At 37.9% G+C, this 25,075-nt stretch overlaps 1 protein-coding gene across 6 annotated transcripts; it reads left to right on the plus strand.

Annotated features, from left to right (window-relative positions):
* Positions 1-3,784: 3,784 nt before the first annotated feature.
* Positions 3,785-23,899, plus strand: LOC132632813 (serine protease SPPA, chloroplastic). 6 transcript variants are annotated; one of them, XM_060348904.1, is made up of 14 exons: positions 3,796-4,348; positions 5,096-5,279; positions 6,981-7,118; positions 7,504-7,674; positions 7,752-7,855; positions 10,107-10,174; positions 10,637-10,803; positions 11,595-11,642; positions 12,059-12,229; positions 12,849-12,954; positions 21,688-21,775; positions 21,864-22,007; positions 22,907-23,299; positions 23,639-23,899. In XM_060348904.1, exons 1-13 carry the CDS (start codon positions 3,890-3,892, stop codon positions 23,135-23,137), a joined length of 2,079 nt encoding a protein of 692 aa, XP_060204887.1. In that variant the 5' UTR covers positions 3,796-3,889; the 3' UTR covers positions 23,138-23,299; positions 23,639-23,899. The 6 variants fall into 6 exon arrangements, with proteins under 6 accessions (XP_060204888.1, XP_060204891.1, XP_060204887.1 ...); XM_060348903.1 differs by having other exon boundaries at positions 3,801-4,348; positions 11,595-11,664; positions 12,075-12,229; positions 23,522-23,899; XM_060348902.1 differs by having other exon boundaries at positions 3,801-4,348; positions 11,595-11,664; positions 12,075-12,229.
* Positions 23,900-25,075: the final 1,176 nt, after the last annotated feature.

Genomic DNA, 25,075 nt, shown 5'->3' on the forward strand with positions numbered 1-25,075 from the left:
TAGTTTTATTTGGTAATTCAACTAGATAAGAGAGTTGGAGGGGCTAGACTATGACCCGTTAGTTGGTGCATCTCGAGTCAATCCACCTAAGCACAATGAGCGGGTTATTGTTCAACCTAGTCAAATTTGACCAGCCCAAATTTAGTCCAACCAATCTGTTTGAATATTTGATATCCCTAATAATAGGCGGGCATGACCACTCTACCCTCACAGTCGGCCTTGCAAGAGATTGACCAGTTGTCCGAGTACTTTTGTACCATACGTGGTTCTCAAGGGTACCAACTATCAATGGGAGAATGCAACTACTGGGGGAAAAAAAGAGAGACAGGAAGGTAACTAAATTAGATCGATCAAGATGGAAGGGGAAGTAACAAAAAGAAATCATTGCTATTATAAAAAAAATCTAGTCAAAAGTGGGTGACTTAATTATCCAGTTGCTACGTACTTTGTAATATAGTGTTGGTGTATGAAGTGTAGTACTCATATTAAAGTGAGAAACGACGAATAAGAACAGAATATAATGAAGGGAGGTGCAGTGACAATCAGACCAGCGGGAGAAGCGGACATGCACTAATGCAGGATAGCTGGTAGCGGTAGTACTTATTAATAAATGCGATAGAGAAGAACCTGGAAATTAAGCTGGACGTATGGCTGTGACTGCAACACTACATGTCATGGGACATATCTTAATTGTATTGGACAAAAACTATGAAATTATACTGAAGTCCATGTAGTACATATCATAGGCTCCTTCGATTTCCTGTTACTTTCTGTTGTCTCTTGTACTTGAATTATCATATTACTATTACCTTTCTTCATAATGCTTATTTATACTATTTTCCCATGACTTCTTTACTTTCAATCTATCCGTGTCTGACTTTTTTGCCATGTTTTTTCTTGAGCTAAGGGGTCTATCGGAAACAATCTCTCTATCTCCCAATTTGGTAGGGGCAAAGTCTGCATACGGTCTACCCTCTTTAGACCCCATTTGTGAATTACACTGGATATGTTGTTGTTGTTGAGTACATATCATAGGCTACTTGGCTAGCATGTGAGATTACTTTGTTCATAAATGTATATATATATCATGATGCTGGCTAGCTGGCTGGCTCCTTTGGGTCTTTTCTCATCTTGATCACATTATTGTTCATTGGCACAGAGTACGTTGGTGGGGGGAGTAGCAGGGGACACAGATTGTGAAACCCCGTCTGGGTCTTAGGGGCTAATGTTCCCAGTTGAGAATGACTTCACCTATGCGTAACAACATCCCTTGTGTCTACTGTGCCCACGCCGGACCCGTTCCAACGGTTCATACATCTTTTCAACGGAGGTTGGAAGTTAGCGTCTGCGTTATTAATTACGAATATCTATCAAACCTTAATTGATTTAATTTGTTTTCATCTTGCTTTCATTTTCTAATTTTCTGTGTGTGGGGGTGTGTTCCCTTGATTGTGATTCTATATCATCAATTTTTGGGTGTACGTGGAGTTTTACGTTTGCAATTTGAAACTAGAAAGTGTCGTGGAGTTTTCACTAGTATAAGTTTGAACTTTGAGATAATGTGCTGGAGATTTTTTATTTTTTAGCTAAAAGTAATTTTTGTTCAGACTTTATTTTTACATTAAAAATGGCTAGTTTCAATTACTATGCAAACACAGGATATTCTTCAACTACATGGACAAAAAGTAGCCAACCGCACTACTTTTATGAACTTTTAGGGCCATTTGAATAACATACGTGGCCTAATGTCACTTAGCCCAATTCTCACCTTAGTAGCGTCTACAGAAATAATTGCACGGTTTGACCTTCAAATGGGTTAGTCTTTAATTTTTACTCTTCAAAAATAAAATTTATATTGATAGGGCATAAAATTTTTAAGGACACAGGACATAACTTGTAAGATATCATACTACAAAAATATATGTCCCGCGAAAAATTTATTTGGCATGAGAGACAAAAATTAAAGATCAGGGCAAAAGAGGATAAAAGTGCAAATGACCTAGATGATTTAAAGAATAAGTAAAATGGTGCATGCATGATAAAGTGTTATGGAATTTTTACTTGTATAAGTTTGAATTTTCGGATAATGTCTTGGAGATTCTTTAGCTATAATTTTTATTCATAATTTATTTTTGCATTAAGAATGACTAGTTTCAACTACTATGCAAAACACTGCCTATTCTTCAATCAGGAAATGACGTGTGGTGTCCTCAAAGGTGTTCGGTCTTGAATTGTTGTCTCCGCTTAACAAAATCTTTAAAAGTGGCCTTAACTTGAATAAATTCACTTTGTTGCCCATCAGACATAAATTCTAGCTAGAACTTGCGGTCAATTGAGCAGGTTCACTGACTTGAAATATCTTAAACTTTTACATTATAGATAAAACTAATTTATATCCACAACTTATGCCTGATGAACAACAAAAGCTTTGACTCGGTAACCCATCAGACATAAGTTCTAGCGTTTTTTTCATAAGACAAAACTTGGGATTGATTGAGCAAGTTCACTGTCTTGAAATATCCTAAATTTCTATCTTATAGACAAAACTAGTTTATGTTCACTGCTTATGTGTGATGGGCAACAAAAACTTTGCCTAGCTAATTTTTCGAAGAAGAGGTTATTTTTAAAAATTTTGTTAAACAAGGCTAAAAAATCAAGACCACCCCTTATGGAGGCTATTTGTGAACTTAACCCTTCTTCAACTACATGGACAAAAAGTAGCCCGCTGTGCAATTTTTATGAAATTTTAGGGCCATTTGAATGACATTCGTAACCCAAGTGTCACTTAGCCCCAACTCTCACCTTAGTAGCGTCTAAGATGAGAATAAGTAAAATGGCACCTGCATGGTTACCCCTTTTGGAACACTGCTAATTGGAATATAGCTATCGTTTGCAAAATAATTGAGAAATAGTTACAATTTAACAAAGTATTAAAAAAATAGCTACACAAACTCCAGAAATTTTGTCCTGAATTGCTATAAATGAAACTCCAGAATAACATCCTAAAGTTCGAAGTTTATAAAAGTCGAACTACATATTATAAGTGAAACTCCAAAATCGTGGATTTGAACTTATACACGTAAATTCAAAACAATATCCTAAAATCCAAAACTCGTATAGATGAAACTCCAAAAAGTGTGATGTAGTTGGAAACTTATAAAAATGGACCCAGGACGAGTGTCTTCAAATCCCGCTGTTATACCCCCTTCTCCTGTGAATGTTTCGAATTTTACCGTTTGTTTTGGGTTAGAAATTAGAAGCAATTAAGTGACCGATATCAGAAAACTTTTTGCAATGGATTTAGTTAGAAGGAGATTTGTGCCTTATGTAAATCCATTTATTTAAATGTATTGAAAGTGAAAACAGAATTTTAGATATTTTTCAAATTTTAAATGCAACATCAAATTGTATTTAAAATTTTCTTGGTCAAATACTGATTTTTAAATAAAGTAAAAAAGCTTCCGGGAGAAAATGAATAATTGTGGTTGCCAATCGGGTTTTAGACTTGAACTCAGTTTTTTTGATTTGTTTAGTGTATTCGAGAAATTGTTAAAATAATCTTTTTCTGAAAATTTGCAAACTCCCGTATGCAAAGATCTAAGAGCTCAAAGTTATTACTCCAGCCTCTAGTTCAAAGTTTTATCATCATATATGAACTACACAGCACAAATTTAAATTATTTGAGCTACAATGGTAAGAAAAAACTTTTTCTTTCATCATATTTTCCCCAGCGGGCATATTGTGAATTAGGATTAAAAAAAAAAAAAAAAAAAGGTGTGTAGTAACGTTCACGACAACGTGGCACTTAGGGAACCGCGTTCCAAGATTCAAGCATTCCTTTTTCCAAGTCTTTGATTTCTCCACTTGAGTTGGGAAAACAGAGAAGAGAATGGCGAAGTTTTTATCCACACCTCGTCTCACCTCCATTCACTTCCGCACTGTCACTTCCACTCTCTCCAAACCCCCTTCTTCTTCTTCTTCTTATCCAATTCACACTCTTTCCCCAATCTCTCTTCATTCCAATTCCTTTTTCTTTCCCCTCTACACTACTCCTAATCCCTGCAAAAATATTCATCGCAATTTCTCTGTTTCAGCTTTCGACACAAAAAACGAGGACGTATCATCATCATCATCATCATCATCTTCCAAAGATGAGGCTGGTCCTGAAATCAACGGTGATGATGTTGCGAAGAGTTCTACAAAGGAGGATCAGTATCCGAGTGGAGAATTTGAATTTCAGGAGTATGGTGCTTGGAAGAGCTTAGTAGTGAAGTTTAGAATGCTCTTTGCTTTTCCTTGGGAACGTGTCCGCAAAGGCAGTGTTCTCACTATGAAATTGCGCGGCCAGGTTAGCTATTTGAATATCAACTTGGAAATTTTAAGTGATTATATTAACAGTGTCGAATTTCGATGACATCCTAGGGTGATATGCAAATAGTGTAATGAAATTTACTACTACTGTAATTGAACTATAAATTGCCGTGGTGGTAAGCTGGGAACAAACTTTGCCCAACGCATTTACGGAGTTAATAATAAGTTATTACTTGAAAGCCAATTGAATTTGCAGTTTGCAGGAATATAGGTGCTGTAGAACGAGTAGTGTCATTAACTTTAGTTCTGGTGCATCTGATCTTTTTTTTATAAGGTAATGTTATTAATGAAGCACAGTACTAAGATAGTACTTGCAGATACAAAATGCTGAATAGTTGGCCAGGGATCCTATTATATCCGTAAGGAAGAGAAAAATCAGCATTATGCTTAAATTTTAAGTTCTGAATACATCTATTGTTAAGCGATACTGTGCTTTCCGTTGAAACATCTATGGTTCTTTTCCAACCAAACAGTCCACATAATGCAGAGAAGGAGGGTTTTTCAAATCTTCAATCTGCTCCTTTCTCATCCTCTGATTTTGCATATGATCATTAAAAGGGTAATTGTATGATCAAATTGCAAAGTGTAGCTAAATAGAGAGACAAAGAATGGGGAAGTTGCACATTTATTGCCGCAAATACTTTTATTCTCTAATTCTTATTCAAGTATTTATTATCTGTTTAGTTGAAGTAGTTGAAACGCTTGTACTGTTTTGTCATCTCAGATATCTGATCAGTTACAGAGCCGTTTCTCTTCAGGATTATCTCTACCTCAAATTTGTGAGAACCTAATGAAGGCCGCTTATGATCCTCGAATCTCTGGTGTGTATCTCCACATTGAACCTTTAGGTTGTGGCTGGGGAAAAGTTGAAGAAATTCGGAGGCATATACTGGACTTCAGGAAATCAGGCAAGGATTCGTCTTTGTACTTTTATGAAATGGGTTCATGTGCTTGTCACTTAATCAGTGAATTGTATAACATACTTGGGAAAGAGGAAAAAGATGACATTTTGGCTATGTCAGTCTGCATAAAGCTTGTAAGGGTTGAACTTGAACCAGGGAAGAAAAATATTTTGATCCAAGCAGGAAATAAGAAAACAAGGACATAATGAATAGATGAAAGTATCCATATATATAAGCCTTTTTGTACTTTAAAAACGTTTAGGTTGAGGGACTAGAGGGGAGGTGATATTCTTAGCCCTAAACCAAGACCACAAAATAAGATAGGTGAGTATTGGAGATCAATGCCAAAAGCGGTCATGTAACTCATTTGAGAGGTGAAGGGAATTTCTAGGTCCCTGGGAGTTGTTTTATCTGGAATCAGAACTATGTAAGATCCAACAAACTAGACCATAGGGCAAGTACTCCTTTTTGGCTTGGTTTATATCTTTGAGGAACAATTAAATTCACAACGTTTCCCATTTCTTTACGATTGAATGGCGAACTATCCATGTGCCTACTAGTCCCGATTTCCCATCTTATCCCTGTGCATACTAGTCCCAATTCCTCAATGCATATGAATGGCAAGTTCTTGGCTCATTCTATACATCTCATATGTGATAAGTTTTCAAGTATGTCCGACATGTTGGACTGGAGTATGTGCCTATTTCAGTGCCTCCTATGTTATGAGATTGGAGTCATGCCATGTCTCAGTTGAGATGAATATTTAGACTGAAAAGGTATCTTATAAGCAGCCTAAACTTTAAAGACCGGAAGAGAAAATTTTAATCAATGCTTGACTGATTGAAAGCAGTGCTAAAAATAACAATCAACGTTACTACCTTTTCATGTCTTGGGATTATAAAGGCATCTCTTTATTATTGATCATCATGTTGCTGTATTTTGCTTTGCAGTAGCATCTGAGGTAACTAAATTGCGCAACAAATATAAATATGACACGAGTATATGTTGTATAGACTGACAAATTACTTGGATTAATTAAGCTTCTCTTGTTGAAGGAGTTCCATATGAGATCCATTTTGTTTTAAAATCTAAAATTAGGAAAGCTATCCATGTGTGTACTAGTCTTGATTTCCCATCTTACCCTGTGCCTACTAGTCCCAATTCCTCAATGCATATGAATGGCAAGTTCTTGGCTCATTCTATATATCTCATATGTGATAAGTTTTCAAGTATGTCCGACATGTTGGACTGGAGTATGTGCCTGTTTCAGTGCCTCCTATGTTATAAGATTGGAGTCATGCCATGTCTCAGTTGAGATGAATATTTAGATTGAAAAAGTATCTTATAAGAACCTAAACTTTAAAGACCAGAAGAGAAAATTTTAATCAATGCTTGACTGATTGAAAGCAATGCTAAAAATAATAATCAATGTCATTACCTTTTCATGTCTTGGGATCATAAGGGCATCTCTTTATTGTTGATCATCATGTTGCAGTATTTTGCTTTGCAGTAGCATCTGAGGTAACTAAATCGCGCAACAAATCTAAACTTGAGACGAGTTTGTCTTTTATAGACTGACAAATTAGTTGGATTAATAAAGCTTCTCATGTTGAAGGAGTTCCATATGAGATCCATTTTGTTTTAAATCTAAAATTAGGAAAAGAAAAAAAAAAGTAAGAAAGAGCATTAAGCTTTGTTATTTTTCAGGTAAATTCATAGTTGGCTATGCGCCGGCTTGTGGCGAAAAGGAGTATTACATTGGCTGTGCTTGTCAAGAGCTTTATGCCCCTCCAAGTGCTTACTTTGCGTTGTATGGTTTAACAGTTCAAGCATCATTTTTGGGAGGTTAGTTCTTTAGCTCCCCAGCTGAAACAAATAAAATCTTGGAGAGATAAGTTCCCCTTAAATATCTCATATGTGCTAAATTCTTAATGATATTTTGGATGTATGGGTTGATGGCTGAGCTACACCTTTTGGAATATTGAGTTTGCCATCATTGCAATAATTGTTACTTTTCCCCAACTTTTGTGAAAGTGCAAAAAGCAAAACCTATTTAAATTCAGAGTTACTGGAATTTGCTAGCCAGTGTTATTGGGGTTCTAGCGAATACGTGAATGCAGCCTGAATTGTGAAAGATGCTTCTTATTTATACATAGCTAGATACAATGTAAATGTGATCTCAAATAGCTTATGATCACTCCTTAACTGCAGCAAATGGGTTGCTCTGCAGGTGTCTTTGAGAAAGTTGGAATTGAGCCTCAAGTGCAAAGAATTGGTAAATATAAGAGTGCTGGGGATCAACTAATGCGTAAAAGTATATCTGATGAAAATCGGGAGATGATAACTGCATTACTTGATAATATCTATGGAAATTGGCTCGAAAAAGTTGCTCTTACTAAAGGTGACTTCATATTTGAAGTTCATATTGGAAATATAAAGCTTTTCAGGGATATTCATGATCTGATTTTTTTTACTCAGGGAAGAAAAAAGAAGACATTGAACATTTCGTCAATGATGGAGTTTACCAGGTTGAAAAGCTAAAGGAAGAGAGCTGGATAACAGATATAAAGTATGATGATGAGGTACAATAAGTTGCTAGGTGTCTTGAGGCATTACGCAAAACAGTTCTGTGATTATTTGATTATAAGAAAAAAAAAAAAAGTTCTGTGATTATTTGTAAGTTCAACTGATTTATTGGTTGAATTCTCTCTCTTTTTTTTTTTCTTTTGGGGGGTTTGGGGGGTGGGGGTGGGGGGTTGCTTTTCAAATAAATTAGAATGGTAATGATTTACTTTTTTTTTCCCTAGGAAAGTATAGGAAAAGGATGTAGTCAACTACTAGTATATAACAACATACCCAGCATAGTCCCACAAATAGGGTTTAGGGAGGGTGAGACGTATGCAGTATGAAAGAAGTGCAAGAGTGAATGCTATGATGAAAATATTGAAGAAATAAAAGTACTGACAAAATAGTAGTAAAGATAACCAAAGTACAAGAAACGACAACAACCAAAGTAAAAGAAACAACAATAATAATAAAATTGAAGAACAAGATAATGCAGCATATAATAATAATAATACCAGTAAGAAATAGATAGGTGCTCCAGACTAGAACATTCTCTACCACTGACGGTCTACCCTAATCCTCAGTCTCCATGCTCTCCTATCTAGGGTCATGTCTTCGGTGAGCTGAAGGTGTGTCATGTCCTACCTTATCACCTCTCTCCAATTCTTCCTCGGTCTATCTCTACCTCTCCTCAAACCTGTCACCGCCAGCTTCTCACACCACCTTATTGGTGCATCAGTGCTCCTCCTCTTCACATGTCCGAGCCATCTCAGCCTCGCTTCCCGTATCTTGTCCAGCACGGAGGCTACTCCCGCCTTGTTAACTACTAGTATGTGCCATTTAATTTGATCATTCTGGTTTAGGTTTTGGGATGATTGTACCTCTCTCTTTATTAGAAATTAAAAAATTCAGCTTTTATATATGTGGTATTATTCTTTTGTTCATGGAATGTTGAGATATTCTCATATTAAATAGTACTCAATTCTACTTTATATGACACTGTTATTGTTTGTGTGGTCAAACATCTTTTTCCTTGACTACAATTTTTAGATATATTTTTTGAATTCTTTTATTTATAAAAAGATGTATATAGTGTGTTTTATCTAGTTCCTAATTGTTGCAAATTTAATTTAAAAAGATCAAGAAATCAATTGTTATGATATTATTGCAAGGAATGGGACTTGAGTCCCACATCGTTCAAATGGGAAGTTGATGTGAGGCTTATATAGCCTTGGGCTCTCCCACCTCAATAGCTAGCTTTTGGGGTGTGGCTCTCCTAAGGTTGTATCAATGGTATCAGAGCCACCAACCTCCGTCCGTGCCATGCCTTGTATGGTGATGTCGGTATGGAAGTGTTCGGCGGGGGCTAGCAATGTCTAGCGCACAGCCGTCGAGGACGAGGGATGCAGAGCATGGTGGTTTGTTATGATATTATTGCAAGGGTTGGGACTTGAGTCCCACATCGGTTAAATGGGAAGTTGATGTGGGGCTTATATGGCCTTGGGCTCTCCCACCTCAATATCTAGCTTTTGGGGAGTGGCTCTCCTAAAGGTTGTATCATCAATGTCCAAATTGGATCTGATACTCTGAATCCTTCATTCTTTCTGGAGAGGAGGGAGTAGTGTATTAAACTTTGTCAACATCGCCTCTGCACTTTTTGCTTGCCAAAGTAGGTTTCCATATGCTTTTCCAATTTATAGCACGTACTTAAAGGAACCTTGCCAAAGTAGGTCTCCTAAACTGGGACTGGGATTGATGAAAGCGTGGGATATAGCAGTAAACTTTATCTACAAAAAAGTGATAGCTTTCACAGGTTATGACAATCTATACACTCTTTTACAGCCTCGTGAAGAGAGGACCTCAGTGTCCAGTGTTTTCACCTTTTTTCTTATCTTATTTTTAGCTTATGGCAGTGATGAAATCTTGGAGATCGGCTTCTTTCAAGTTAAAAAGTCTTTTTAATGATTAGACAGTCAGTATTATTCAGACATCTGTATTGAAGGTCTATATGTGATTATAAGGACAGCAACTAAGTTGTACACTAGCATCTTTGGCTAGAAAACAAGACTGGCACACACTGTTAATCTCTGCATTATCTTGTACTAAGCTTATACAGGGTTTGCTTCATTTCTGTATCCTGCCAACTGGATTTAATCACGTCTGCATAAAAATGTTTAAATTGTTTCGTGAACTTGACATGCGCATAAGAACTTAACACCTTTTCTCCCATGGTTAATCAAGGGATCACTGATTTTTGCAACTCCTCAGGTAATGTCAATGTTGAAAGAGCGTGTGGGAATACCAAAGGATAAAAAGCTCCCTGAAGTTGATTACAGGTTTTTTCTTTTTGAATTTCAAGTCACGTGGATATTTTTTCTCAGTTTTTTTTTTTTTTTTTTTTTGGTTGCACCAATAGTTTCGTGCAATAATTTTGTACATTGCTTTTCATGTGTGGATAAGTGATAACTATTGATCTTTATTAACTGGAGATATCTGGTGCTAAACAAAGATGCAATATTTTGGAATTTGACCTTGCACTTCACTCTTGTGCTTGGACTAATCTATGGCCCTGGAATTTTCAGAGAGTTCAAGAGTAAGAAAAAATTATTGTATGCAATTCTACAGAATATCCCAAGCGGCTAAGGAAAAGTGTAATATCTTGTGTCAGTTAGATTTTGCCAACCATCAATTGTCATGTGTTTTAGTATCCTCTCTCCACATGTTCTTTGTTTCATCTATTACGCACTATTTTCCTTTTGGATCTTTTAACATTTTGTGCTTACTATATTCTGACGCAGGAAGTATTCAAAAGTTAGGAGATGGACTCTCGGTCTAACAGGTTTTAAAGACCAAATAGCTGTGATTCGAGCCTCTGGGGGTATTAGTCGCACACGCGGTCCATTTAGTTCACCTAGTTCAGGAATTATAGCAGAGAAGTTGATTGAGAAAATTCGTAGTGTACGAGGTATGAATTGTCCTTGTATGTGCACAATTCCTGAACAATTCATAACTGGTCGAGATATGTGAAAACAGTTGGTCATTACACAGTGAATCCTGATTAACCATAAATCATGAATGCCAAAGTTTAGTTTCAGAAAGACACTTGCAGACACAAAGCATTATTTGCAGTGTGCAGTTCTGGCTATACTCTTTCCAACTCAGATCATGGAAAGACTTGTACTGTTGAAAAGCTTTTGCTAAGTATGAAGGAGAAAGACTCTTCTGAGGACTGTCAGTGTTATGTTGCTAGAGGTTTACTTGAATAAGCAAAGTGCTACACTTCATATTCGATGTTTCTTTTTTGTTTTTTCAGACTTTTAACAATGAACCTTAGAAATGAGAAGGCCAGCTTGGTAGTTGCAGGTTTATTTTTATCATGCAATGCATGAAGTGGCTATCAACTATAGAAGTTATGTTAGAAGAACAGTATGTATAATTTTCAGGTAACAAGTGGGAAGCCACTGAGGAGTCCTTTATGGCTCGTTCATGTGCTGTTTCATTGGAGAAATCAGGGTGCTAGTTTTCCATATTCATCTCATCCCTTCCTTTTCCTTTACGAAAGGAGGGAACTAGCCATTGGTAATACTCAAAGTTGCAGCAGATTTGGAGACTTCATGTGTTTTAATTTAAAAATGACCGGTGAAAAAAGCTTTTGATAGGTTTAGGTGGTTGCGGTGCTTATTTTAGCTTCTTTCTTCTGGTTTTCAGTTTTTCTTCTTTTTGTTTTTGTTTTTCATGTGTGTCTATGCTTTGCAGAGTCGAAAAGGTATAAAGCTGTTGTCCTTCGAATTGATAGTCCTGGAGGTGATGCTCTTGCTTCTGATTTGTAAGTCCTGTTATGTGGTGGCTCCTTGCTTTGTATGCACTATGTAAGGAGTCCCTTGGCTGTCTGAATTCTCTCTGTAACTTCTATGATCTTTGCATTTACATTTCTTCTTCCAGATATAGAGGCTTAACTAGTTTTTTTATAGGAAAAGTAAAACATAAAATCCTAACTGCTTAGTTGATTGTCTTGTACAAATGAAATCTCAACTCTTGTTTTAATTTAATCTCCTGTTTTGAGTTCTTCCATGATAATGTAGCTATATCAGCTTGTAATGATATTGTTCTTTTCCTGTCATCAGATCAGTCATCTATTTTCCACATGTTAAACCTTCTATAGTGTAGACTCTGACAAACGTTATTTTATTTTCGAATCAAACTTTATGTTGATTGGTCAGGATGCTTTTTTCACAGAATGTGGAGAGAAATCAGACTGCTGGCAGAATCTAAGCCTGTGATAGCATCTATGGCTGATGTGGCAGCCAGTGGAGGATATTATATGGCAATGGCTGCACAAGCTATTGTGGCAGAGAACCTTACATTGACAGGCTCAATAGGTGTGGTGACAGGTAAATCTAGATAGGACAACAAAGTTTGCCTTCTAAACATGCCATGCTTGATTTCTTTTTTTCTGGACCAGATTTGTCTTTACAGTTTTGGATCAGAAGAGCTTGGACTGATAATAGTGAAATTGGGATGACAATTCTCTTTGGTGGGTGTGTGCATGTGTGAGTGAGAGAGTGTGTGTCCGTCTGTCTGCCGTCCTGCAAATAGTGGAGATTGGCTCGAGTTGACGTGTATCTTGATGAAACGTCTAAGATTTTGATTTGTTGGAGTGGCAACTCTTCTGGTTTACTCCATCTTTATGTCAGTCCATGTATTTGCTCTAATACTAGTGTCAATCCTTTATAGTTGCAGTTTCTCCATTTCTTGGTTCCTCCGGGTTTCCCTTGCTATCCACACTGCCTGGAAGTCTTCCGTTTTCCCCGAACACCCCCCCCCCCCCCCCCACACACACACACAAAAAAAACCCTACTTTTAGTTATTTTGGTCCTTAATATTCACAAAATTTACTTGTACGAGGTTTTCCACAGTGGAATTGGTTTTATGAGCTATCTGTGCTTTTCACATGTATGCCCATGCAAACTTTTTAAGATTCAATATTTTAAAATTACATGTTTTTGGCAGGAAAATTCAACTTGGGAAATTTATATGAAAGAATCGGCTTCAATAAGGAGACAATATCAAGGGGAAGATATGCAGAGCTTACCGCGGCTGAACAGCGACCATTCAGGTGAACGTTTTTCGTCTTCCTTGGGGTTATACATGTTGCTGGGGCCTGAGTGGTCCTTTACATCTTGAAGGCTTGAACCCCATTTACTCTTCAATTTTGTTTCTACTGTTGTTTCTTTATTATCTTTGTTGTCAATACTTTTCCTTTCTTCAATATTTTCATCATAGCTTTTTTACTCTTGTATTTTCCAGACCTGTTTTTGAAAAACGCTTTTCGTTGAGCCCAGGGTGTCATGCCCCGAACCATGACCTAGGCGCGACACGACACTCGGTGCCTGACTGCATGTGACCGAGCGAACCACATGGCTTGTTAAATCAACATGGGACACGTACTGACGCGGAATGTGATTTCAAAACATGAAAGTAACAGTAAAACATGTGATATCATAATAATACTGAAAAATATTGTCTTATTCATGAGTGCGAAAAATAGTCTGAAGACATAACAAGTACTAAGTACTGAGCTAACACTGGCTATACGATTCTGAATATCAGACATGACATGCTAGACTAGTCTATGAAACCTCTGAACATGAATCTGAATGATAAACTGTTTACCGGGACAAGGCCCCCGGCATACCTCTATTAGCTAACATGACATGGACATAAATAAAGATAACGCCCAATGAAATAGGGCTCACCAATAGCTGATATGAAGATTCCCAGCGAGCAGATCCGTCGTCCTGTAAATTAATGCCAACATCGTGAAATGCAGGCCTCGGGCAAAAGGGACGTAAGTACATTTGAATTGTACTTGTATGTAAAACAACTGAATGAAATAACATGGCACATAAAATAATAGGAAACTGAAACTGAAATTGTAAGCTGATTATGAACATGAGAAACATTTGACATGAAATTCTAATATTTTTTTTGAAACTGGTAACTGGATTGTATTCGATATGAACAAAACAGTACATAGGTTGTACTGAAACCATATCTACAAAAGTACTCCAAGACTCTACTATTCTAATCCTATATTGAATCTAATACATCAATAATGGAAATAGTATCATCTGAGTAGGCCTGATTACACCAAAAACAAAGCAATAAAATACAATTCAACTTGACCTTCTGCACTCCATTCTCTATACTCTCAAAACATCTGGAGTTTCTCTCCTTCCATATTGCCCACCATATGCTGGCAGGGACCATTCTCCATCTATTTCTGTTCTTTGCCTGCAATCCTGCCTCTTCCCAACTCTTTAGAGCCTCTGAAACCTTGCTAGGCATAGTCCAGGCTATACCTTTGAGATTTAAAAATATTCTCCAAAGCTGTTGTGTAAACTTACAGTGTAGAAACAGATGGTTAACTGTCTCTGCTGTTTCTCCACATAGGAAACATCTAGAGCATAAAATTATCCCCCTTTTCATCAAATTATCCTGTGTAAGAACTGCTTCTTTAGCTAAAAGCCACACAAAGCAGCTAACTTTATGTGGGATTTTGGATCTCCAAATGTGTTTCCAGGGCCAGTTGGTAATCTGTTGAATTGATTGATTCATCATCCTGTAGGCTGAACTAACTTTGAACACTCCTTTTTTATTCCCCAACCACCAAAAAACATCCTCTCCTAGCTGAAGTCCCTTAAATTGTTGCAATATGTTAAGAAAATCAGCCACTCTTTGTATCTCCCAATCATTGATTTGCCTTCTGAAAGTGAAATTCCATCCTTGAGGTGTCCACAAATCAGCCACAGTCCTTTGATGATCAAAGACAATGTTGTATATATCTGGAAATAGTGTTTCCAGATGACCAGCCTCAAGCCAATTATCCTTCCAGAATCTGGTTTTGACCCCATTCACTACTTTGATCTTGGAGTTGCACTTAACTTCATTCCATAAGGCTCTTATGGATCTCCACAGACTAACCTCATATGGTGTGGTAACCTCCTTTGTCATCCAGCTATCTTCCTCTTCATATTTTGCATTGATAACTTTCCTCCATAAAAGTTGATTTTCATTGGCATACTTCCATAGCCACTTCATTCTGAGTGCTTTGCTCTGCATTTTCATATCTTTTATTCCCAGTCCCCCACTCTTCTTGCCAGTGATCACTACTTTCCACTTCACCAAGTGAAATCCTTTTTTTTCTTTATTTCCTTGCCACAGGAATTTCCTCCTAATGCTATCCAACCTCTTGATAATCCCTGTTGGAATTGGAAACAGGGACATCATATATGTTGGTAGAGCATCAAGGACTGAGTTGATGAGTGTCACTCTACCCCCCAAGGACAAATATTGGCTTTTCCATCTGGCTAGTTTCCTCTCACATTGTTCCAAATCTCTGTTGAATTAGATTTGGCTCCCAGAGGCATTCCCAGATAGATAGTTGGCAAAGTACCTACTTCACCACCTAGATTTGCAGCCAACAAGTTCATGTTTGGGACTTCATTGATAGGATACAAAAAACTCTTCCTCCAATTAATGTGCAGCCCAGAGATTCCTTCAAATAAGACTAGTATCATCCTTAAAAACCTTAGTTGCTCCTCTTCAGCATCACAAAAGATTAGTGTGTCATCTGCATATTGGAGATGTGTCACCTCCAGACTTTCATTACCAGCTCTAGCCACCTCAAAACCATTTATCCACCTATTCGCCTTTGCTGTCTTGATCATATTGTTTAGACCTTCCATTGCAATCAAAAATAGGAAAGGTGACAAGGGGTCACCTTGCCTGAGACCTCTTTGTGCTTTAAAAAAACCTGCTGGGGAACCATTAATCAGAACTGAGAAACTAGCAGTTGATATGCAGAATTTGATCCATTGGATCCATTTCTGTCCAAAACCCATCATCTCCAAAACCTGGAGTAAGTACCTCCAGTTTACATGATGATCATATGCTTTTTCAATATCTAACTTGCAAAGGATTCCAGGTTTCTTCTGCTTAAACCTGGAATCTACTGCTTCATTAGCTATTAGCACAGCATCCATAATTTGTCTGCCCTTAATGAAGGCCATCTGCTGGGAGTCCACTAGTTTTGCAATGACCCCTTTCATTCTTTCAGTCAACACTTTGGAAAAGATTTTATAAATACTGCCTATCAAACTGATAGGCCTGAAGTCCCTTAGTTCTTTAGCACCTTTCTTCTTAGGAATGAGAGTAATGAAAGTTGCATTAAAACTTTCCTCAAAAATTCCTTGCTCATGGAAGTTGTGAAAAGTGTTCATTATGTCATGCTTCACTACTTCCCAACATTTGATGAAGAAACCCATGGTGAATCCATCAGGGCCTGGAGCTTTGTCAACTGCACACAATTTTAGACATCTCAATACTTCATTTTCTTCAAAACTGCCTTGTAAAGACTCCTTTTCCTCCTCTGATATAGTAGGGCAATTTGTGAAGTTACAGGCTGGCCTCCATTGTGTAGTCTCAGAATACAGCGTTTGATAGTAATCAATTATCTCTTCTTCAATTCTAGCTGGCTCCTCAATTGTTTCTCCCTGAATCACAAGCTGATCAATATTGTTATATCTTCTGTGAGCATTTGCCATTTTGTGAAAGAACTTAGTGTTCTTGTCCCCTTCTTTTAACCAGAGTGATCTTGATTTCTGTCTCCAAGATATTTCTTCATTCTTGACCAACTCCTCATACTCCATAAGCAAAGTTGCCTTCTTGATTGATTCCTCTTTTGTTAGGGCTCTTTCTTCCAGCACTACATCCATTTCAGCCATCTGTCCCAGCAAACTTCTTCTTTTAGAGCCCAAGTTTCCATCCTCACTTCTGCTCCAAGTCTTGAGATTAGACTTTAGAGCTTTTAATTTACAAGCAAGTATGTAGTCTGGTTTGCCTGTGAAGTTGAAAGAATTCCACTAACCCCTAACTCTATCCACAAAACCCTCGGAGCCTAGCCACCAGTTTTCAAATTTAAAATAACTCTTACTCCTATTCCATGAACCACCTTGTAAAGCAACAGGAATATGGTCTGAAACCAGTCTTTGAAGAGGAATCTGTTTCAAATTGTTGAAACTATCATCAAACTCTTTTGAGATTAGTATCCTGTCAATTCTAGAAGCTATCTCTAGATTGTCACCTTTGAACCAAGTATAAGTAGCATCCTCAAGCTGTAGGTCAATTAGGTTCATGTCTTCAATGAAATCAGAAAATTCCTTCATCCCCCTGGTTCTTTGAGTACAGTTTTTCTTCTCTGAGATAAACCTGGTGACATTAAAATCTCCACAAACAGCCCATGGCCCTTCCATTAAGCCCCTCACAGAACCTAATTCTTCCCACACCAGTCTCCTTTCTTTATAAGAGTTTGGAGCATACACTCCTGTGATATGGCATGAGAAGTTTTGTAATTGTGCTTCAAACTTGCAGGTTAGAGTGTAAGCACCTATTTCAAGAATATCCCCCCTCCATACTCTTTTATCCCACATCAACAGAATCCCCCCTCTTGTTCCACTAGCTTCCAAACAAGCAAAATTAATCCATCTCCCCCCCCCCAGATTTGTTTCACCAGATCTGTAATGTCACCCTCAATTTTAGTTTCCTGAAAACAGATGATATCTGCTCTCCAGTCAAAAACTAAACTGCTCACCAGTCTCCTTTTGTCCCTATTGTTTAATCCCCTAACATTCCATGTTACTAGTTTGAACTGCATTAAGAAACAGGGATGATACTTCTCCCCTTGTACCTATTCCCATTGCTCTTGTATTTAACATCAAAAGAAACAAGACCTTTCAGCTCTTGTGCACCCTTAAACCTTGTTTTTCTGCATTCAGAATCCTGCACCATTCTTCTTGCTTGTCTACTGCTGTCAATTTGCAGTAATAGTTCCATAGCCTCTTCCTCGTGCCCCTGGAAATCTACCCCAAAGATTTTGTTGAATTTGCTCATATTTTGTTGTACCCATACCGAAGCTTCTTGCTCTTTATCCATGATTGTTTGCTGTTGCTGAATTTGGATAGGCTCTGCCTCCTCAACTTCCCAGTTTTCAATAGCATTGAAAGGATTCAGATCTGCTATCTCAGATGGGTCCTCTGCCACCCACTTTCCACCACTTTCTCCAGCCACCATCTGCCAATCATCTTTTTCCACCCCTTTTGAAGTTTCCCCAATCACCTCCCTAGACAAGTTCATCACCACTTCTGCAAAAGTGTTCCCTTCCTTTGCAGTTTGTGTGCATGCATGCTTTTCTTTTTGTTTTGAGAGCTCAGCCATGGTCATGCAGTGCCAATTGTTGTTGTACAATGTTGAGGGCAAGTAATAATCACAAGTTAAGTCATTAAAGATAACTTGTCCAGCAAAATCAGGCCCATTTATCACTTTCAGAGGTTTCTGAGGTGTGGGCTCACATACCCGGCCCAATCCTGAAATTTCATTTAAACTGTTCACTTGCCCATCACATGATACCTCTGATGGGAAGTCAACTACTGTATCTGACAGTCCCATGTGATGCATATCTTTAGAATCCCTAGGAGGATGAGATTCTTGTACTTCTTTGCAGAGGTCATCTCCTTTTACCCAGCATGCAATAGCTTTACCTGGATCTTTCACAGCATCATCTACAGCAGCATCTCTGATGGTTCTTCCTTCCTTTTCCGGTGTGATTTCGAATCTCGTTTTACTTTCCACTCAGATTGGGAAGTAATATGTGATTCCATTACGATTGATCGACACCTCCCTTGGAATAAATCTACCATCATTGGACACCAAGATTCTTGCCCATTTCATATGGTTCTTGAGTTATGTCTCCTTCTCTGTAGTCACCCATCCCCCACAGATTTCACCTATTTCTTGGAAAATTTTCTGTGACCACAAATGCAGTGGAATGCCCACTGCTCTGATCCAAGTCTCCTTTACTTCAATGGAGTTTGAGACACTTCCTGATAATGGGCTCCACCATTCGAGGTTAAAACAGATGTTCTTCCACCTCCATTGTCCTTGGAGAGTTTGTTCAGCCATATGTCTATTTGGGAATTCAAATAGGAACATATCATTGTAAAGCTCGTAGATGTTTAACCCAATAGCCTTTTTCCAGTTGGATGAAGACCATCTCCTTATATCTGCTAGGGTAGGTTTTTCCTTTGACTTTTCTCCACAACATCCAACTAAACATCTCTTCAAGAGCCCATTTTCCTGATTTGCAGATGATTCTGATATTTCAATGCTTCCCTTCTTGCTTTTAACCTCTGCTGTACGGAGATTTCTCGACTGCCATTTACTCTCTTGTACTACCTTTGAGAAAGGGTAGTTGGTTTCATTAATTCTAGGAGGGGCTGCTTGTTCCTGCTTTGAGTGGCACTTAATGAATCTTTCAATCTTAAATGCTAAGTCAACCCATCCAGCATTCAATACAGGCTCTGGAATAATGAGGACTGATCTGCCACTACCATTTAAAGATAGGATGCTCATATATCTCCCATGCTCATTATGTTTCCTGGTGCAAAAGTGCTCTGCTTCTCGTTCAGAAGTTTTCCATCTCCTCACCACTTTCTTCTGATCTGTTGAGGCTTCTTTCAAAGTGAAAATGATCCACTCCATGATTTTTCTACTTATGGATGTCCTCCTCATCATCTTTCTACTTCTTTCTACCCATTCATACCAGTCAGAGTTTCCAGAAGACCATCTAGTAATGTCAAAGGATTTAAACCCTGCATTGAAGTAAATCCTATTGTCACCCATGTTTGAGAAGAGAATCTAAGTTGTCGAACTGAAAGAGAAGGATAAGATATCACAGAAGGTAATAACTTGAGAATTGATGGGAGAGATAGAAAGAAATTCCGGTAGAAAGTCACCGGAAAAGGGTTAGATCCCCTCCTAAAAAGTAGGAGAGAGAACTTTCTTGGGGAGTGTGCCTGGGAGCATTTTCAAACAGATGGGTTCTTTGTAGAGCCCATGCTTCATTTAGCCACACCCATGAAATTCTAATATAACATGAGTAAAACATTTTAAGTGGGAGAGCCTTAGTATAACCGACATGTTACCACCACGTGAGCACATGGCGTCTGATCTCTGCCCGATTAGCTAAGCTATCTCATACCTTATCGGGGTACAAGACATAAATATGACATGAATGGATTCATGAAATACCCCGCAATGGGAACATGAAGGAATCGTCCTAACTGGGCGAAGCAATCCTTATCCTACGCTAGCCTACATAGTTTCAGGTATTAAACCTTTCCGGTAACCTGTGCAACTCCCAAAAACATGAACATGAATATAGATGACATCTGAGCCCATGATTTTTCATAACGTGATTCATAATAGAATTCATAACATGTATACATAATATAGTTTTCATGAGACATGGGATTCATGTAATATAACAATAATAATTCATATACTTATTCATATTATGTGCTTGAAACTCATGGAAATCAAGATATGAGTATTCATGGATTACGTGATGAGTTCATGATGCTCCGAATGATGTACATGCATGAAATACGAAGTTCGTTATTTAGACTATAAGGACTTTTAAGCTTTTCATGAAGCTAGGTTTTAATACTCATAAGAATGGGAAATTCGTGGAAGACATGAACGAACATGGCGTGAAGAGAATCATAATCATTCCCACACGTAGATAGTTAGCCTTATATTAGTAGATACCTTAATCGCTCCTAAACTCGAAGAAAATCCAATCTTTGGAGGAGAAACCCAAAAACCTTCACTTGAACCTTTGAGAAGGGTTTTCAGGTTGGTAACATAGGATTTCATTTAGAATTCATGTATAATCATTAAAATTCACTTAGGAATACATGGGAGGGACTTACCTTGATGCATGAGGATGAGGAGAAGAGAGAATGGTCATTCTAGGGCTTGGGGATGTGAAGAATGAAGCGAAAAAACCAAAAAACGGAGTTTTAAAGTTGCTATCGGACCTGTTTTACGCCCAGTTTAGGCCCATTTTACGGCCCGTAAATCAGATTTACGACCGTAAAATCTACCGCAAATCAATAACAGTGTGTGTGATTTTTGGGCAGAATTTACGGCCAGATTACGGCCTGTAAAAGTTTTTAGGGCCCAGATTCACGGCTCGTAAATTCTGCCGTAAGTCGGCAGAACACTGTTTAGTAAAACGTACATAACTTTTTGTACAGATGTCCGTTTGGGCTCCATCACATATGGATGGAAGGGTATTTCAAAGGGCTACAACTTTCATGTTTTAAGTTTTCTCAAATTCATTATAGATTTTTCCGAATACTCCCTTCAAGTGATTCCTGGTGAAATCTCACTTGAAAACATGCTCCGTAGAGTAGCTTCCGACTTTACTTTGCCCAAAGACTCTTCTTATACCTTTCATAGGTTTCAAAACACTTCCCATCTTGGTTCCATTATACCCCCATCTGAGGGGTGAACCTTAGCCCAAAGGCACGAGATGTTACAGAGGGTCTATCGGAAACAGTCTCTCTACCCCCATAGGTGGGGGGGGGGGGTAAGGTCTGCGTACACCCCACCCTCGCTAGACCCCACTTATGGGTTCTCACTGGGTATGCTGTTGTTGTTGTTGTATAACCTTAAGTCATGAATTTCATGTTACATCCTTACTGTTCTTAGTGCTTCAGTTGGGGTCTCTATAACCAGCTGAATTTCGATCTTAGAAACTAGCATAACTTCTGTACTTATGCCTTACACCAAAATCAGAACTTCCCCTTCTACTGTTGCATACACTTGGTTCTTGCTTGGTGGCTTTTGAGCTTAGCTTTTTTAATTGCTTACAAATGGAAATCCAAATATTGGGTTTTAGCTTGTATTTTGATTAGTATTTTCTCACATAGAAGTTCATCTGTAGTCCTGAGGAAGCAGAACTGTTTGCTAAATCTGCACAACATGCATATACCCAATTCCGAGACAAGGCTGCCCTTTCAAGATCAATGAAGGTATGGTATTGGTAAAGGAAACATCTTAGAATGGAACAGTCGTTTTTTTATTCAACAATGATTGAAAGTACCAAGCACTGCATTTTAGGTGGATAAAATGGAGGAGGTTGCACAAGGGAGAGTCTGGACTGGAAACGATGCTCTTTCACGAGGTCTAGTTGATGCTATCGGTGGTCTCTCTCGTGCTGTGGCAATTGCAAAACAGAAGGCCAATATACCTCTGGATAGACAGGTGCATCATATGCAAATCTTTTTTGCTGTTAAAAACAGCTTTTTCAGTATGAGCACGTAGATTGTAGCGCTATGCTTTGCATTGGTTGTCAAGTCTATATATCAGTTTATGCATTGTATCTTTGTCAACTATCATTCTAGTGAAATTTGGGAAGTCTCTTGGGAACTTCAGGATCTGAATCTCTTGATCTTCTAATAGAGACCTAGTGAATTTTCCTGCCAAAACTAGGTTCTAGATAATCTCATTGCTTCTGCCATCATTAAAAGAATAGAAAAATCGGGAAGTTGCCCCAACTTTGAGATAAAATGAAGCGAGATATGTAGTCAAAAGGAGAATACCTGAGAAAACTACACCCTCGGAGTGGTCTACTCTCAACTTTCCTTTGAGAAAGAAAAAGAAAGTTGAGAGTGGACCACTAGGATGGCAGTGGTCTATTCACGACTTACTGCAAGATACTTTAATATGTGCTGCGGTCAAGCAGCTGATTTAGCTTTGTTTTTGTGCACTCTGATCCCGCCTTTCAATGTTGCCAAATTATAATGGGTTAAGGATAGTTTTTTAAGGAAAATCTAAACAATAGTTATTGTTTTCATAGTCAAATGTGAACCGTCGATGGTACTCATTCTGGAAAAAGAAATGCATGATAATTTTTTATGCCCAACTAGTTTAGTGTTAATAATACCTAACAAACATTGGAAGCTGCTTTCTACTATTGGTTACTGTGAAGGTAGTCAGAGGCGAGAAAGTTTTGACTGGTTAAGCAAAAAATGCCGTTGAAACTAATTGATCGAGTTAATTCTTCCTCTTCTTGTTTCTATGTTCATCTCTTTCTCTATCTTTTTGAAGGGGTTTGTAATGGAGATGAATTTCTTGGTCCTAATAAGTTGTTAAAACTGCAGGTTTCTGTTGTTGAGTTGTCAAGGCCATCCGCGTCCTTACCAGAAGTTTTAAGCGGCATAGGAAGCTCTTTAGCCGGAGCAGATAGAACTTTAAAAGAGTTGCTAAATGAAGTGGCATCATCTGATGGAATCCAAGCCCGTATGGACGGGGTCATGTTTGAGAAATTAGGTGGAGCTGCTTACACCAATCCGTTGTTTATGTTGATAAAAGATTGCCTCAGTTCCTTCTAAAGTCAAAGGCTGTATGCTGTTGCATCAGAAGTATCTCATTTTATGATTTGCTTGAGCAAAACATTTATACAAGGATCTTACATTTTGTTGAGGATGCGGAATTCGGTTTGTTTTACCCGAGGACATTGGTGTTCCGCTTCCATTCATAAAGTAAAAAATCAGGTACTTATTTCTTTCCTTTTATTCAGTATGGAACTTTTGATTTGTTTTAGTTTTAGGCCTTGGGTTGATGAGAAAGTGAATCAAATGGATAGGTAGTAAAAAAATAAATTAAATTTCCTCAATCAGATTACGTCCTTAAAGTTGATAGTGCTAAAAAATATATTTGGCACTATCAATACTTGTAAAAATTATTTGATTCATTCAAGTTACCGTGGTTTGCAGGTTGGTATATATAAGCGCTTGCTGATTTGAATTCAGGCTGAGCGGTTTCTGGGTTTCGAATTGCTTATCAATACTTGAAAAAATTATTTGATTCATTCAAGTTACCGTGGTTTGCAGGTTGGTATATATAAGCGCTTGTTGATTTGAATTCAGGCTGAGCGGTTTCTGGGTTTCGAATTGCTTATCTCAACAAGGGTATGGAGGTACCTCATAAATCGGTATCTTGACATTCTGTTATAGATAACTACTGTAACTTTGAACAATTTCCACTTTGCACTTCCGTGTGATTCATCATGTCCAAACAGACAGATCCATGGTGGCAACGGCCATGTATAAAATACAGATGTATTACAATTTAGAAGTGGAGCATTCTCATTATCTCTTTCTCCCACTCCTTTCTTTTGGTAAATGCAGTTGAGGAACTATTGTTGCTTTTAGGCTCAAGTTTTATGCATATTGGTAAAGCTCTTTATGATATAACAAGTCGGATATCAATTCAAGCACGTCTTTTTGAATTAATAGAAACTAGAAAGCTTTCATAGCATGGAGAAAGGAACCAGTCCTCCCACATCCCCGCTTCACCATGAAAAAAGAAGAGAAAATGAAAAACCACAACCACCACCTAGGGGCCTGCTCACCTTCTTCCCTGAGAAACGAAACAGGTTATATTTTTGCAGTAGTAGTCTAGTTTTCAAGGAGTGGTGTGAAGATAAATTTCGTGTGTTCTTTGACTATGCCATTTAGTATTAGAGGGAAAGTATAGGAGAGCAGTTTGATATATTACTATATCCTTATAAAGCAATGACTTCAATCTGGATCCTTGATTTTACAATGCCGTTTCTTTGTATTTTTTTTTTTTAATTGAAGGTGGATTTGTGAATAGTGGGGAAGGTGAGATAGTATTTGGTTGAATGGGAGTACAACTTATTTGATCCTTGTTAAGTTCACTTTTTAGACAGTAAGATAGTGTGTGGTTGAATTGGAGTACAATTTATATGATCCCTTTTCTAAGATTTTGTGAGTAGAGTTAAGGTACTATACTTGTAAGAGGTGGTGGTAGGCATAAGTTGGTTGGTGTAAAGGGTCATAAATGCCCTTAACATTTGTGATTTTGTTTCATATTTGCCCTTCTTCAACTTATCGGCTCATAAATGTCCTTAACGTTATCTCGTCTTAAATATACCCCTGAACTACTAAAAAGGTTCAAATATGCCTCTCACACTAACGGTAGAAGCCACGTAGGGGCATTTGGACTTTTTAAATCGTTCAGGGGTATATTTAAACTTTTTTAGTTACTTACCCCCTGTTTGGATGGTTGTTTCCTGTGGTTTATTAATGTATGGTTTTCTATAAAACCATGTTTGTATCCATTATTCTTAAAATTATGTGGTATGGTGTTGTAAACCCGTTGTAATTTCGTAATTATGTAATTATATAACCATGAAAATGTTCAATTTTTGTAACCACGAATTTGGTGGTTTTTGCGTGGCTACGTATTTTATTTTTCTATTATACCCCCACCCTCCACAAGCCCCACCCTACCACCCACCCTTA

This window comes from Lycium barbarum, chromosome 3 (assembly GCF_019175385.1).
Source record: "Lycium barbarum isolate Lr01 chromosome 3, ASM1917538v2, whole genome shotgun sequence".
NCBI lineage: Eukaryota > Viridiplantae > Streptophyta > Magnoliopsida > Solanales > Solanaceae > Lycium > Lycium barbarum.